Genomic DNA, 16,555 nt, shown 5'->3' on the forward strand with positions numbered 1-16,555 from the left:
TGGACATCCCAGTACAAGGATTGAGTAGTATTGCTTTGCATGAGTATTTGAGTATTGCATGAGTATCAGTATGTAAGAGTTTGTGCAGGTTTGGTGTTTTGGTGGGGGCCGCGACCGGGGGAGACGTGAACGTGACTCACCTCAAAGTCGCAGAGGAGGTCTTGGAAGGCGGTGGAGTTGGGGATGATGGAGGTCTCGTGGCCGCTGTCCACCGTGCCCACCAGGGAGAAGGTGAGATGGAGGATGTGGCTGTTGAGCAGCGAGCGCTTCTTCTTCAGCAGCATGGCCAACAGCTGCGAGGGCCGGGAGGGGGGGGGGTCTTGTTAGAATAAGACTTTTTTTCTCCAAATATTTTGACTTTAATCTTGTAAGAATTAAACTTTTTTTCTTGTTAGAATAAGACTTTTTTTAACTTAATATTTTGACTTTATTCTTGTAAAAATGCTACTTTTTTCATCTAAGAATAAGACTTTTTTTCTCCAAATATTTTGACTTTATTCTCGTAAGAATGAAACTTTTTTTCTTGTTAGAATAAGACTTTTTTTAACTTAATATTTTGACTTTATTCTTGTAAAAATGCTACTTTTTTCATCTAAGAATAAGACTTTTTTTCTCCAAATATTTTGACTTTATTCTCGTAAGAATGAAACTTTTTTTCTTGTTAGATTAAGACTTTTTTTCTCAAAATATTTTGACTTTAATCTTGTAAGAATGAAACTTTTTTTCTTGTTAGAATAAGACTTTTTTCTCCAAATATTTTGACTTTATTCTTGTAAAAATGCTACTTTTTTCATCTAAGAATAAGACTTTTTTTTCTCCAAATATTTGGACTTTAATCTTGTAAAAATGCAACTTTTTTCTTCTTAGAAAACAACTTTTTTTCTCCAAATATTTTGACTTTAATCTTGTAAGAATTAAACTTTTTTTCTTGTGGGAATAAGACTTTTTTCTCCAAATATTTTGACTTTATTCTTGTAAAAATGCTACTTTTTTCATCTAAGAATAAGACTTTTTTTTCTCCAAATATTTGGACTTTAATCTTGTAAAAATGCAACTTTTTTCTTCTTAGAAAACAACTTTTTTTCTCCAAATATTTGGACTTTAATCTTGTAAAAATGCAACTTTTTTCTTCTTAGAAAACAACTTTTTTTCTCCAAATATTTTGACTTTAATCTTGTAAGAATTAAACTTTTTTTCTTGTGGGAATAAGACTTTTTTCTCCAAATATTTTGACTTTATTCTTGTAAAAATGCTACTTTTTTCATCTAAGAATAAGACTTTTTTTTCTCCAAATATTTGGACTTTAATCTTGTAAAAATGCAACTTTTTTCTTCTTAGAAAACAACTTTTTTTCTCCAAATATTTGGACTTTAATCTTGTAAAAATGCAATTTTTTTCTTCTTAGAAAACAACTTTTTTTCTCCAAATATTTTGACTTTAATCTTGTAAGAATTAAACTTTTTTTCTTGTGGGAATAAGACTTTTTTCTCCAAATATTTTGACTTTAATCTTGTAAGAATTAAACTTTTTTTCTTGTGGGAATAAGACTTTTTTCTCCAAATATTTTGACTTTAATCTTGTAAAAATGCAACTTTTTTCGTCTAAGAATAAGACTTTTTTCTCTTAATATTTTTACTTTATTTTTGTAAAAATGCTTTTTTTCCTCTAATAAGACTTTTTTCTCTAAATATTTTGACTTTATTCTTGTAAAAATGCTACTTTTTTCGTCTAAGAATAAGACATTTTTGTCTTAATATTTTGACTTTATTCTTGTAAAATTGCAACTTTTTTCTTGTTAGAATAAGACATTTTTCTCTTAATATTTTGACTTTATTCTTGTAAAAAAAGCTCATTTTGTCATCTAAGAATAAGACTTTTTTCTCTTAATATTTTGACTTTATACTTGTAAAAATGCTACTTTTTTCGTCTCAGAATAAGACTTTTTTTCTCCAAATATTTTGATTTTAATCTCATAAGAATGAAACTTTTTTCTTGTTCGAATAAGACTTTTTTCTCCAAATATTTTGACTTTATTCTAGTAAAAATGCTACTTTTTTCATCTCAGAATAAGACTTTTTTTCTCCAAATATTTTGACTTTAATCTCGTAAATATTCTACTTTTTTTCTTGTTAGAATAAGACTTTTTTTCTCCAAATATTTTGACTATAATCTCGTAAGAATTTAACTTTTTTCTTGTTAGAATAAGACTTTTTTCTCTTAATATTCTGACTTTATTCTTGTAAAAATGCTACTTTTTTCATCTAAGAATAAGACATTTTTGTATTAATATTTTTACTTTATTCTAGTAAAATTGCAACTTTTTTCTTGTTAGAATAAGACTTTTGTCTCTTAATATTTTGACTTTATTCTTGTAAAAAATGCTCCTTTTTTGTCTAAGAATAAGACTTTTTTCTCTTAATATTTCGACTTATTCTCCTAAAGTTGCAACTTTCTTTCTTGTTAGAATACGGCCATTTTCTTTTAATATTTCCTCGTTAAAATATGGAGGATAGGACTCTATTCTCCAAATAGTGGCCATATTCCGATGTTATTCCCATGTTATTGTCAATTTATTCCAACGTTATAGTAACTTTTTCCTCCAGCTGTTACGATTTGATTAAGTTTGTTTTGTTTTGCTAACATGGCTAAATAAATAAATAAAAAGCAGCATCATCGTGTGCTCGCCTGGTATCCCTTGATGCGTTCCATCTCCTTGCTGGCCAGCGGGTTGCTCTTCACCACGCACACCAGCGCTTTGACCGCCGCGTACAGACCCTCCACGTCGGACGCCATGGCCACCAGGCCCAAGATGGCTGCCGCCCCGCCCACGTACTGCAGGTTGGTGGCGACGGGCTTGGGGGAGAAGGCGCGCACGCCTACGAGACCAAGAGAGAGAGAGAGATGGCGGTCAAAATCACGTATTTGTGTGTGTGTATGTGTGTGTGTGTGGGGGGGAGGGGGGAGCCTTATGACTTTTTTGTAGTAATATTTGGACATAATTCTCATAAAAAGACTTGTGACTTTTTGACTTGTTAGAATATGCCCCGTTTCTCGTAATATTTTGACATTATTAATGTAAAATTAAGATTTTTTCATGTAATATTTTGACTTTATTCTCATAAAATTATGCACTTTTTTCTCTTAATATTTTTACTCTATACTCGTAAAATTATGACTTTTTTTCTTGTTCAGAATACTCCCTTTTTGTTGTAATGTCTTGACATTGTTCTTGTAAAATTACTAATTTTTCATGTAATATTTTGATTGTATTCTCATAAAATGTGACAATTTTTTATTGTAATATTTTGACTTTATTCTCATAAAATTATGCAATTTTTTTCTCTTAATATTTTGACTCTATACTCGTAAAATTATGACTTTTTTTCTTTTTCAGAATACTCCCTTTTTGTTGTAATGTCTTGATATTGTTCTTGTAAAATTAAATATTTTTCATGTAATATTTTGATAGTATTCTCATAAAATTTGACAATTTTTTCTAGTAATATTTTGACATTATTCTCATATTACTAATATTACTCTCAAATTACTAATTTTTCATGTAATATTTTGATAGTATTCTCATAAAATTTGACAATTTTTTATTGTAATATTTTGACTTTATTCTCATAAAATTATGCAATTTTTTTCTCTTAATATTTTGACTCTATACTCGTAAAATTATGACTTTTTTTCTTTTTCAGAATACTCCCTTTTTGTTGTAATGTCTTGATATTGTTCTTGTAAAATTAAATATTTTTCATGTAATATTTTGATAGTATTCTCATACAATTTGACAATTTTTTATTGTAATATTTTGACTTTATTCTCATAAAATTATGCAATTTTTTTCTCTTAATATTTTGACTCTATACTCGTAAAATTATGACTTTTTTTCTTTTTCAGAATACTCCCTTTTTGTTGTAATGTCTTGACATTGTTCTTGTAAAATTACTAATTTTTCATGTAATATTTTGATTGTATTCTCATAAAATTTGACAATTTTTTATTGCAGTATTTTGACTTTATTCTCATAAAATTATGCATTTTTTTTCTCTTAATATTTTGACTCTATACTCGTAAAATTATGACTTTTTTTCTTTTTCAGAATACTCCCTTTTTGTTGCAATGTCTTGATATTGTTCTTGTAAAATTACTAATTTTTCATGTAATATTTTGATTGTATTCTCATAAAATGTGACAATTTTTTATTGCAATATTTTGACTTTATTCTCATAAAATTATGCAATTTTTTTCTCTTAATATTTTGACTCTATACTCGTAAAATTATGACTTTTTTTCTTTTTCAGAATACTCCCTTTTTGTTGTAATGTCTTGACATTGTTCTTGTAAAATTACTAATTTTTCATGTAATATTTTGATTGTATTCTCATAAAATTTGACAATTTTTTATTGTAATATTTTGACATTATTCTCATACTACTAATATTACTCTCAAATTACTAATTTTTCATGTAATATTTTGATAGTATTCTCATAAAATTTGACAATTTTTTATTGTAATATTTTGACTTTATTCTCATAAAATTATGCAATTTTTTTCTCTTAATATTTTGACTCTATACTCGTAAAATTATGACTTTTTTTCTTTTTCAGAATACTCCCTTTTTGTTGTAATGTCTTGACATTGTTCTTGTAAAATTACTAATTTTTCATGTAATATTTTGATAGTATTCTCATACAATTTGACAATTTTTTATTGTAATATTTTGACTTTATTCTCATAAAATTATGCAATTTTTTTCTCTTAATATTTTGACTCTGTACTCGTAAAATTATGACTTTTTTTCTTTTTCAGAATACTCCCTTTTTGTTGTAATGTCTTGATATTGTTCTTGTAAAATTAAATATTTTTCATGTAATATTTTGATAGTATTCTCATAAAATGTGACAATTTTTTCTAGTAATATTTTGACATTATTCTCATATTACTAATATTACTCTCAAATTACTAATTTTTCATGTAATATTTTGATAGTATTCTCATAAAATTTGACAATTTTTTATTGTAATATTTTGACTTTATTCTCATAAAATTATGCAATTTTTTTCTCTTAATATTTTGACTCTATACTCGTAAAATTATGACTTTTTTCTTTTTCAGAATACTCCCTTTTTGTTGTAATGTCTTGGCATTGTTCTTGTAAAATTAAATATTTTTCATGTAATATTTTGATAGTATTCTCATAAAATTTGACAATTTTTTCTAGTAATATTTTGACATTATTCTCATATTACTAATATTACTCTCAAATTACTAATTTTTCATGTAATATTTTGATAGTATTGTCATAAAATGGCTCGCCTAAGTAGCCGATGACCGCGGCCCCGACGGTGCGAGCCGGTCCGTTGAGGTGGCCGGCGGCGTTATGGATCAGCTTGACCGGCGTGGCGTTGTCATGAGACGACACGGCGAGCTGAGGAGGAGGAAGAAGAAGACTTGAGACGTCAATTACAGCTGCGTTTCACTTTCACTTTCACTTTCAACATTTATTCACACAATTCCGACCTTTTTACCACAATATTTGGACTTTATTCATACATAATCGTACAGCACAAATGACCTTTAATAAGAAGAGAAATATGGAATATTTCAGTTCTATGCTACTAAAATGAAAAATAAATGTTACAACTTTATTCTCCTAACATTTACAATTTTTTCTCGTCATATTTCCCTTTATTCTTCTAAAAATATAGCAGTTTTTCCCCCCATTTCTGCTGTTTTTTAAAGTAATTTTTCTGTATTGTTTTTTTATTCTCCAAGTATTTCAACTTTACTCAAAAAAATTACTCTATTACTCTAGTATTCTCATAATTATGACTTTATTTCCAAATTATTTTGACTGTGTTCTCATTAAATTACAGCTGTTGTTGCATTTCTGCTATTTTTTTTTTTTATTTCACTGATTTATTTCACTTTCACTTTCTTTTAGGAAATTCCTTCTGGTAATTATGATTTCATTCCCCTAATATTTTTACTTTATTCTCATTAAATGACAACAGTTTTTCAATTTCTTGTGTTTTTTGGTATTTTTTTTTCACTTTCACTTTCTTTTAGGAAATTTTTTCTGATAATTCTTTCTGACTTTATTTATTACTTTATTCCCAAAATATTTTAATTTTTTAAATTATTTTGCATTCATATTTACGTATGTTATATTTATATTTTTTATTATTATGTTATTTAAATTTTTTGACTTTAATCAATCATAAAATTAAAAGAGTTTTTCCATTTCCATTTCACTTTAATTCAGAAATTGTCCTCTGATAATATTTTGACTTTATTCTTGTAAAATTACAGCTGTTTTTCTTTCCAATTGTATGAATTTAATTCACTTTCATTTTTTTTTTTAAGAAAAAAAAATGATAATTATGACTTTAATTCCCATAAAATTGCAGCTGTTTTTGCAATTTTGCTCTTTTTTATTTTATGCTTTTATTTCACTTTATTTTAGGAAATTTCGTCTGATAATTATGACTTTATTCCCATCATATTTTCCCTTTATTCTCATAAAACTGCATTTCTTTTTCCATTTTTCAAAAATTTATTCTTTTATTTCACTTTCACTTTCTTTTACGAAATTCTTTCTGATAATTATGACTTTATTCCCAAAATGTTTTAATTTTTGTTATTATTTTGTATTTATATTTATGTATGTTATAGTCATATTTTTTATTATTATATTATTTATATTTTTTGACTTTATGATCATATAATTAAAACAGTTTGTCAATTTCACTTTAATTCAGAAATTGTCCTCTGATAATAATATTTTGACTTTATTCTTGTAAAATTACAGCTGTTTTTTTTTCCAATTGTATTAATTTATTTCACTTTCATTTTTTTAGAAAAAAATTGATAATTATGACTTTAATTCCCATAAAATTGCAGCTGTTTTTGCAATTTTGCTCTTTTTTATTTTATGCTTTTATTTCACTTTCTTTAAGGAAATTTCTTCTGATAATTAGGACTTTATTCCCATCATATTTTCACTTTATTCTTCTAAAAATATAGCAGTTTTTCCCCCCATTTCTGCTGTTTTTTTAAAGTAATTTTTCTGCATTGTTTTTTTTATTTTCCAAGTATTTTTAACTTTGTAAAAATTTATTCTCATAATTATGACCTTATTTCCAAATTATTTTGACTGTATTCTCATTAAATTCTTAATTAAATTCTCATTAAATTATAGCTGTCGTTCCATTTTTGCTATTTTATAAAATTTCACTGATTTATTTCACTTTCACTTTCTTTAAGGAAATTCTTTCTGATAATTATGACTTTATTCCCAAAATGTTTTAATTTTTGAAAATTATTTTGTATTTATATTTACATATGTTATATTTATATTTTTTATTATTATATTATTTATATTTTGTGACTTTATGATCATAAAATTAAAACAGTTATTCCATTTCCATTTCACTTTAATTCAGAAATTGTCCTCTGATAATATTTTGACATTATTCTTGTAAAATTACAGCTGTTTTTCTTTCCAATAGTATTAATTTATTTCACTTTCATTTTTTTTTAGAAAAAAAATTGATAATTATGACTTTATTCCCATAAAATTACAGCTGTTTTTGCAATTTTGCTCTTTTTTATTTTATGCTTTTATTTCACTTTCTTTAAGGAAATTTTGTCTGATAATTAGGACTTTATTCCCATCATATTTTCACTTTATTCTCATAAAACTGCATTTCTTTTTCCATTTTTCAAAAATTTATTCTTTTATGTCACTTTCACTTTCTTAAAGCAAAGTTCTTCTGATCATTCTGACTTTATTCCCAAAATATTTGGACTTTATTCTTGTAATAATATAAAGTTCCCCCCAACCTAATTGTTGTGTTTGTGTTTGTCAGTCATAATAAGACATCAGGTACCTGCTTGGCGATGGCCTTGCTGTCCAGTTTGTTGTAGACTTTCCTGATCTTGGCCACCGTCAGGGTGGAGACGGAGACGGCGTAGAGGCTGAACGACACCTTCTCCTCCGGCACCAGCGCCACGGGGGCGGCCGGCGTCATCTCCGTCTTGGAGTCCTTACCTGGTACAAACGTCAAATTGTAACGATGCAGCTCTAGGTGGACTAAAAAGGCTAGGAGGCGGGATCGAGCGCTCACAGGGCGGGTAGACGGCCTGCAGGCTCCCCACGTTGGTGGGTCCCAGGTCGAAGATGGCGGTGACGCTGGCGGCGGGCAGGACCTCCTCCAGGAAGTGGCTGGGACCCAGGCGCCACACCAGGCCGGAGAGCTGGCGCTGAGCCGGCGGCGTGCCCACGTAGCCGTACACCGTGCTGACCACCGGCGGGTTGGCGGAGCCGGAGCCTCCCGGGACGCTGTGGACGTAGTGAAGCTGGAAGACGAGACAAGAGGCCGTACGGCATCTTAGGATTTCACCGATACTCCAACTAGTGCTAAGTGTTTGTATAATAGTCTACCTAAGAATACGGCTAAAAATGCAAGTATGCCAATGCCAATACGCTAACATTAGCATGCTAACACCTAGCATGATAGTGCTAATTGTTTATAATATAATAGTCAACCTAAGAAAACAGCTAAAAATGCTAGTATGCCAATGCCAATGCTAACATTAGCATGCTAACACCTAGCATGAAAGTGCTAATTGTTTATAATATAATAGTCTACCTCAGAAAATGGCTAAAAATGCTAATATGCCAATGCTAACACGCTAACATTAGCATGCTAACACCTAGCATGAGAGTGCTAATTGTTTATAATATAATACTCTACCTCAGAAAACGGCAAAAAATGCTAATATGCCAATGCTAACATGCTAACATTAGTATGTTAACACCTAGCATGATAGTGCTAATTGTTTATAATATAATACTCTACCTCAGAAAACGGCAAAAAATGCTAATATGCCAATGCTAACATGCTAACATTAGCATGCTAACACCTAGCATGATAGTGCTAATTGTTTATAATATAATACTCTACCTCAGAAAATGGCAAAAAATGCTATTATGCCAATGCTAACATGCTAACATTAACATGCTAACACCTAGCATGATAGTGCTAATTGTTTATAATATAATAGTCTACCTAAGAAAACGGCTAAAAATGCTAATATGCAAATGCTAACAAAAAATCATATATATTTTTTTTAAGAAACAAAAAAATTAAGTAGCAATTTTTAGGAAGTTAGGTTGGGGAAAAACAGAATATTATAGGAATAAATTCAAAATATGATGTGAATAAAATCATTTAAAAAATAGTATTTGTAAAAAAAAAGAGCAAAACTGTACACGTTGAAAGGAAAGAGTACCTTGACGGTGTTGATGAGCTGTCCGTCCAGGTAGAGGGTGGCCATGCTGTTCTTCAGCATGCCCTTGCTCATCACCAACACCAGGTGGTGCCACTGGCCCTCCACGATGAGCTCGCCGCAGCGGAACCGGGCGCAGCAGGGCAGGATCTCGTAGAAGGACGCTTCCTCGCTGGACTCGTCCGCTGCTCCGCCGTGGAGAGAGCAAAGAGAGAGCGTGTGATCAATCGTGAAGCCCGCCGTGGGCGTTTATGGGCGTTTATGGGCGTCGTCCTTACAGTACGACTGCAGCAGCTCCTCCTTGGTGGACACGGTGAGCGAGCGGTCCTTGGCCGACAGCACCACGGCCAAGCACACGTAGTGCTGCTCCGAGGAGTTGGCCCGTCGCACCACCGTCAGCAGGCGCACCGGGTGGGCCTGAGGCGCCCCGCTGAAGCGCTCCACGCAGAACCAGGTGGAGTAGCTGAGGCCGGAGGGTGGGGGGAACAAGCGCTCCCCTGGTGGCGGCAGAAAGGGGGAAAACATGAACGAACCGATCAATCGTCACCGTAGCCTGTTAGCTCAGACAATACGCATATCCAATGTTACAGTGATAGCCACAATAGCATCACAGGAAGTGCTGTACAGAACAGGAAGTAACAAAACAACAAGGAACTCCCCCAATATTAATATATGTCAGTCTTATCTACATCATATGGGTCTTATTTTCTCTTATTATGTCTACTATATTGGGTAATAGGAGTGTAAAGGTGACTATAGGGGTGTTATTTCATGTCTAGAGGGCTCTAATAATGTTAAAAAGCATATTTAGAAGGTCATAAACAGGTTTTCTATGTCCTATTTTCTCTTGTTATGTCTACTAGTTTGGGTAATAGGTGTGTAAAGGTGACTATAGGGGTGTTATTTCATGTCTAGAGAGCTCTAATCATGTTAAAAACCCTATTTTGAATGTTGTAAAAATTAGGTATTATTTTCTCTTACTATGTCTATTGTATATTAAAGGTATATAATCTATTATATACTAAAGCTATACTAAAGGTGACTATAGGGGTGTTATTTCATGTCTAGAAAGCTCTAATAATGTTAAAAAAATTGTATTTAGAAAGATGTAAAAAAAATATATATCTATTTTCTCTAACTATGTCTATTATATTGGGTAATAGGAGACTAACGGTGACTATAGGGGTGTTATTTCATATCTAGAGGGCTCTAATAATGTTAAAAACATATTTAGAATGTTAGAAACAGGTTTTCTATGTCTTAATGATGTCCTCTAATTTCCTCTTATTATGTGTACTATATTGGAGTGTATAGATGACTATAGGGGTGTTATGTCATTTCTAGAGGGCTCTAAGACGGAGGAAGGCAAGATTAGAGAGGAGCGGCGCTAACCAGGCAAGGAGGGAAAGGGAGGTAAGGTGACGAAGAAAAGAGATGGCGTGGGAGGAAGCGGAGCGCGAGATGGGAGGTAATGTCGGGGGGGGGGGGGGGGGGGTAAGTGACAGGAAGTAGGAGGGGAAAAGGGGGAGGTCTATAAATAACAGCGGAGTCTGTCTGGAGTAGATGACAGCCGAGGGTTGAGTGAAAAATGAATGAGGATGGATGGCAAGTACTGGGGGTGTCCAAAGTGCGGAACGGGGGCCTTTTTTTAATAATGTCATTTCAGTAGCATAGAGTTGAAAAATGAAAGGGAAAATGTGATAATATTAGAGGAAAGAAACAATACAAGGTTGTCATTATTAGGTTAGGGGAAGTTATGATATTATGGAATAAAGTCATATTATTATGGGAGTAAACATGAAGAAAACTGATGCTACAAAAAGAAAATGGCTAAAGATTATTTAAGAAGAAAGTGGAAAGATTTGGGAAAAAGAAACAATGTCATTTAGGTAGCGTAGAAAAAAAAAAAGTATTATTTTAACAAAAATGGCAATATTATGTCGCCGTACCTGCGCCCATCCCGCTCAGCACCGCCCCGTCACTGACCCCCGAGGCGTTGGCGTTGTTGGTGGGGGCGTTGTGGGGCGCCAGACTGGGCAGGAACAAACACCTGCACACCGAGTACACACAACAACAACAACAAGTTTGTAACATTATGAAAAACAAATCAACTCAATAAAGTTGTAAAAGTCATAATATTTAGGGAATAAGTCATAATATTTTGGGAATAAAGTCATAAATAAAAGGGAATAAGTCATAATATTAGGGCAATAAAGTCATAATATTAAATGAATAAAGTAATTACATTGTGGGAATAAGGTTGTAATATTTAGGAAATAAAGTCCTAATATTTAGGGAATAAAGTCATACTATTATGGGAATAAAGTCAAAATATTATGGAAATAAGGTTGTAATATTATGAGGATAAAGTCATGTTATTTAGGGAATAAAGTCATGGGAAAAAGTCATAATATTATGGGAATAAATTTATAATATTTAGGGAATAAAGTCATGGGGAAAAGTCATAATATTATGGGAATAAAGTTATAATATTTAGGGAATAAAGTCATGGGGAAAAGTCATAATATTATGGGAATAAAGTCAAATATTTAGGGAATAAAGTCATACTATTATGGGAATAAAGTCAAAATATTATGGGGATAAGGTTGTAATATTATGAGAATAAAGTCATGTTATTTAGGGAATAAAGTCATGGGAAAAAGTCATAATATTATGGGAATAAAGTCATAATATTTAGGGAATAAAGTCATACTATTATGGGAATAAATTCAAAATATTATGGGGATAAGGTTGTAATATTATGAGAATAAAGTCATGTTATTTAGGGAATAAAGTCACGGGAAAAAGTCATAATATTAATGGGAATAAAGTCATAATATTATGGGGATAAGGTTGTAATATTATGAGAATAAAGTCATGTTATTTAGGGAATAAAGTCATGGGAAAAAGTCATAATATTATGGGAATAAAGTCATACTATTATGGGAATAAAGTCAAAATATTATGGGGATAAGGTTGTAATATTATGAGAATAAAGTCATGTTATTTAGGGAATAAAGTCATGGGAAAAAGTCATAATATTATGGGAATAAAGTCATAATATTTAGGGAATAAAGTCATACTATTATGGGAATAAAGTCAAAATATTATGGGGATAAGGTTGTAATATTATGAGAATAAAGTCATGTTATTTAGGGAATAAAGTCACGGGAAAAAGTCATAATATTAATGGGAATAAAGTCATAATATTATGGGGATAAGGTTGTAATATTATGAGAATAAAGTCATGTTATTTAGGGAATAAAGTCATGGGAAAAAGTCATAATATTATGGGAATAAAGTCATACTATTATGGGAATAAAGTCAAAATATTATGGGGATAAGGTTGTAATATTATGAGAATAAAGTCATGTTATTTAGGGAATAAAGTCATGGGAAAAAGTCATAATATTATGGGAATAAAGTCATAATATTTAGGGAATAAAGTCATACTATTATGGGAATAAAGTCAAAATATTATGGGGATAAGGTTGTAATATTATGAGAATAAAGTCATGTTATTTAGGGAATAAAATCACAGGAAAAAGTCATAATATTATGGGAATAAAGTCATAATATTATGGGAATAAAGTCATGATATTATGGGAATAAAGTCACAGGGAAAAGTCATAATATTATGGGAATAAAGTCATAATATTATGGGAATAAAGTCAAATATTAACGGAATAAAGTCATTATATTTAGTGAATCAGGCTGTAATATTATGGGAATAGCCTGTATGGGAATATTATGAGAATAAAGGCATACTATTATGGGAATAAAGTCAAAATATTATGGGAATAAGGTTGTAATATTATTAGAATAAAGTCATGTTATTTAAGGAATAAAGTCACGGGAAAAAGTCATAATATTATGGGAATAAAGTCATAATATTTAGGGAATAAAGTCATACTATTATGGGAATAAAGTCAAAATATTATGGGGATAAGGTTGTAATATTATGAGAATAAAGTCATGTTATTTAGGGAATAAAGTCATGGGAAAAAGTCATAATATTATGGGAATAAAGTCATACTATTATGGGAATAAAGTCAAAATATTATGGGGATAAGGTTGTAATATTATGAGAATAAAGTCATGTTATTTAGGGAATAAAGTCACAGGAAAAAGTCATAATATTATGGGAATAAAGTCATAATATTATGGGAATAAAGTCAAATATTAACGGAATAAAGTCATTATATTTAGTGAATCAGGCTGTAATATTATGGGAATAGCCTGTATGGGAATATTATGGGAATAAAGTCATTATATATTGAGAACAGACATAATAATAATAAAATGACATAATATTTTGGCTGCACGGCGAGAGACCCGAGTTCGATTCCACCGTTGGCCACCATATATATATATATATATATATACACACACACACACACACACACACAAATACACAAGGCCACGCTTCTCTCCAAGGACACTTTCAAGGGCAGACGCTCACGTCGTCGTGGCAACCAGTCACCGGCTTGCCGCACTGATGGCAAGATCTGAGAGATCCAGTCTGACTCACAATGAAAGATTCTACCCCCCCCCCCCCCAACTCCACACAACCTCCCACCCCGAGAGGAAACACTCTATGAATGCAGTGTGTGTGTGTGTGTGTGTGTGTGTGTGTGTGAGGGAAGAGTGGCATTCCTAATAGCTAAAAGGGAGCATCAATATTTCATGCTGACAGATGGGAGAGGAGGGAGGGGTCTGTCTGTGTGTGTGTGTGTGTGTGTGTGTGTGTGTGTGTGTGTGTGTGTGTGTGTGTGTGTGTGTGTGTGTGTGTGTGTGTTGATGCTGTGCAGAAAGTAGGCCAGCAGTGCTTTTTGTCGTCTGCGTGCTGCTCGAAACTTCATGTTCTATTCTGATGTGACTCAAAGACGCAACAATGACGCACACCTGCAACACACACACACACACACACACACACACACTAACACACACACACTAACCCGAGTTTCATGACTATCTCAATAAGGGTTGTCTCATCTTTATCCCACACACATACACTAAATAAAACACACAAAACACACAAAAATAATAATGTAATATTATGAAAATAAAGTCAGAATATTTAGGGAATATAGTCACAGGAATAAGTCTTAATATTTTGGGAATAAAGTTGTGATATTATGAGAATGAAGTCATAATATTTTGTGAGTAAGGCACAATATTTTGGGAATAAAGTCAAAATATTATGGGAATAAGGTTGTAATATGAGAATAAAGTCACAATATTTAGGGAATAAAGGCACGAGAATAAGTCTTAATATTTTGGAAATAAAGTCAAAATATTATGGGAATAAAGTTATTATATTTTTTGAATAAAGTCAAAATATTGTGAATATTAGAAATATTATATATACATATTATATTGAATATTATAGGTCATAACATTTAGAAAGTGAGGCACAATATTTTGGGAATAAAATCATAATGTTAGGGGAATAAAGTCAAAATATTATGGGAATAAGGTTGTAATATTATGAGAATAAAGTCATAATATTTTGGGAATAAAGTCATAATGTTAGGGGAATAAAGTCAACATATTATGAGAATAAAGTTATTATATTTTGTGAATAAAGTCAAAATATTATGAATATTATAAATATTATATATTGAATATTATAGGTCATAACATTTAGGGAGTGAGGCACAATATTTTGGGAATAAAGTCATAATGTTAGGGGAATAAAGTCAAAATATTATGGGAATAAGGTTGTAATATTATGAGAATAAAGTCATAATATTTTGGGAATAAAGTCATAATGTTAGGGGAATAAAGTCAACATATTATGAGAATAAAGTTATTATATTTTGTGAATAAAGTCAAAATATTATGAATATTATAAATATTATATATTGAATATTATAGGTCATAACATTTACGGAGTGAGGCACAATATTTTGGGAATAAAGTCATAATGTTAGGGGAATAAAGTCAAAATATTATGGGAATAAGGTTGTAATATTATGAGAATAAAGTCATAATATTTTGGGAATAAAGTCATAATGTTAGGGGAATAAAGTCAACATATTATGAGAATAAAGTTATTATATTTTGTGAATAAAGTCAAAATATTATGAATATTATAAATATTATATATTGAATATTATAGGTCATAACATTTACGGAGTGAGGCACAATATTTTGGGAATAAAGTCATAATGTTAGGGGAATAAAGTCAAAATATTATGGGAATAAGGTTGTAATATTATGAGAATAAAGTCATAATATTTTGGGAATAAAGTCATAATGTTAGGGGAATAAAGTCAAAATATTATGGGAATAAGGTTGTAATATTATGAGAATAAAGTCATAATATTTTGGGAATAAAGTCATAATGTTAGGGTAATAAAGTCAAAATATTATGAGAATAAAGTCATAATATTTAGGGGATAAAGTCACAGGAATAAGTCATAATATTTTGGGAATAAAGTCAAAATATTATGGGAATAAAGTCAAAATATTATGGGAATAAAGTTGTAATATTATGAATATTTTATATATTATATATATATATGATATTGAATATTATGAGTCATAACATTTTGGGAATAAAGTCATAATATTATGGGGATAAGGTTGTAATATTATGAGATGATGATGTCTCGGCATCGTGACGAGGTGGAACCACGCCAGACTCACCCGAAGCCCTCCAGCGAGGTGTCGAACTCCACGAAGGCGGGCGTGTCGGCCGAGCCGTGCAGGCGGATGTCGTGGGGCGTGGTCATGGACACCAGGCACTTGACGCGGGTCAGGGGCACCGTGCTGCCCTCGGCCGAGCGCACCAGGCTGCGGCTGATGCGGTACTGCCCGTTGTCCTCGGCCGGCGTGGCGAAGACGCTGTCGGCGCCGAAGCCCTCCATGGACGTGGTCATGCTGCCTGCGGAGGCGGGGACATCCAACGTTACACGAGGGCCTGCTCGTGGCGGCGATGTCACACGGGCGCTCGCACATGCGCCCTTCCCCCTTTTTAAGTGCGCTATTAATCTTTCGATGAAGCAAATACATTAACTTGGTTTGGCCTTAATACACGTATTAATTAAAAAGACATAAATTAACAAATTCATGAATTATTTTTAAAAACCCGGACTTAAAGAAAAGTGTGAAAAAATAACTAAATACAAAAAAAAATGACTTAAAAAAAATTAAATTAACAATATTAATGATTTAAAAAAAAATATTTAACAGACGTGTCTTAAAGGAAAGTGTAAAAAATGAACAAATAAAAGAAAAAAACAGAAG

The 16,555-nt window shown here is 31.4% G+C and overlaps 1 protein-coding gene across 4 annotated transcripts in view; it reads right to left on the reverse strand.

The window, feature by feature from the left end:
• wdfy3 (WD repeat and FYVE domain containing 3) overlaps nucleotides 1–16,555 on the reverse strand; it is a 79,661-nt gene that overhangs the window by 29,636 nt on the left and 33,470 nt on the right. For all 4 annotated transcript variants that reach the window (XM_058070192.1, XM_058070193.1, XM_058070191.1 and 1 more), the window contains 9 exons: nucleotides 15,956–16,193; nucleotides 11,251–11,351; nucleotides 9,580–9,798; nucleotides 9,305–9,486; nucleotides 8,137–8,368; nucleotides 7,900–8,060; nucleotides 5,324–5,435; nucleotides 2,686–2,876; nucleotides 141–293 (listed from right to left, as the gene is read on the reverse strand). In XM_058070192.1, the coding sequence (XP_057926175.1) occupies nucleotides 141–293; nucleotides 2,686–2,876; nucleotides 5,324–5,435; nucleotides 7,900–8,060; nucleotides 8,137–8,368; nucleotides 9,305–9,486; nucleotides 9,580–9,798; nucleotides 11,251–11,351; nucleotides 15,956–16,193 (1,589 nt within the window). The remainder of the gene's footprint in view (nucleotides 1–140; nucleotides 294–2,685; nucleotides 2,877–5,323; nucleotides 5,436–7,899; nucleotides 8,061–8,136; nucleotides 8,369–9,304; nucleotides 9,487–9,579; nucleotides 9,799–11,250; nucleotides 11,352–15,955; nucleotides 16,194–16,555) is intronic.

Source organism: Doryrhamphus excisus, chromosome 4 (assembly GCF_030265055.1).
Source record: "Doryrhamphus excisus isolate RoL2022-K1 chromosome 4, RoL_Dexc_1.0, whole genome shotgun sequence".
NCBI lineage: Eukaryota > Metazoa > Chordata > Actinopteri > Syngnathiformes > Syngnathidae > Doryrhamphus > Doryrhamphus excisus.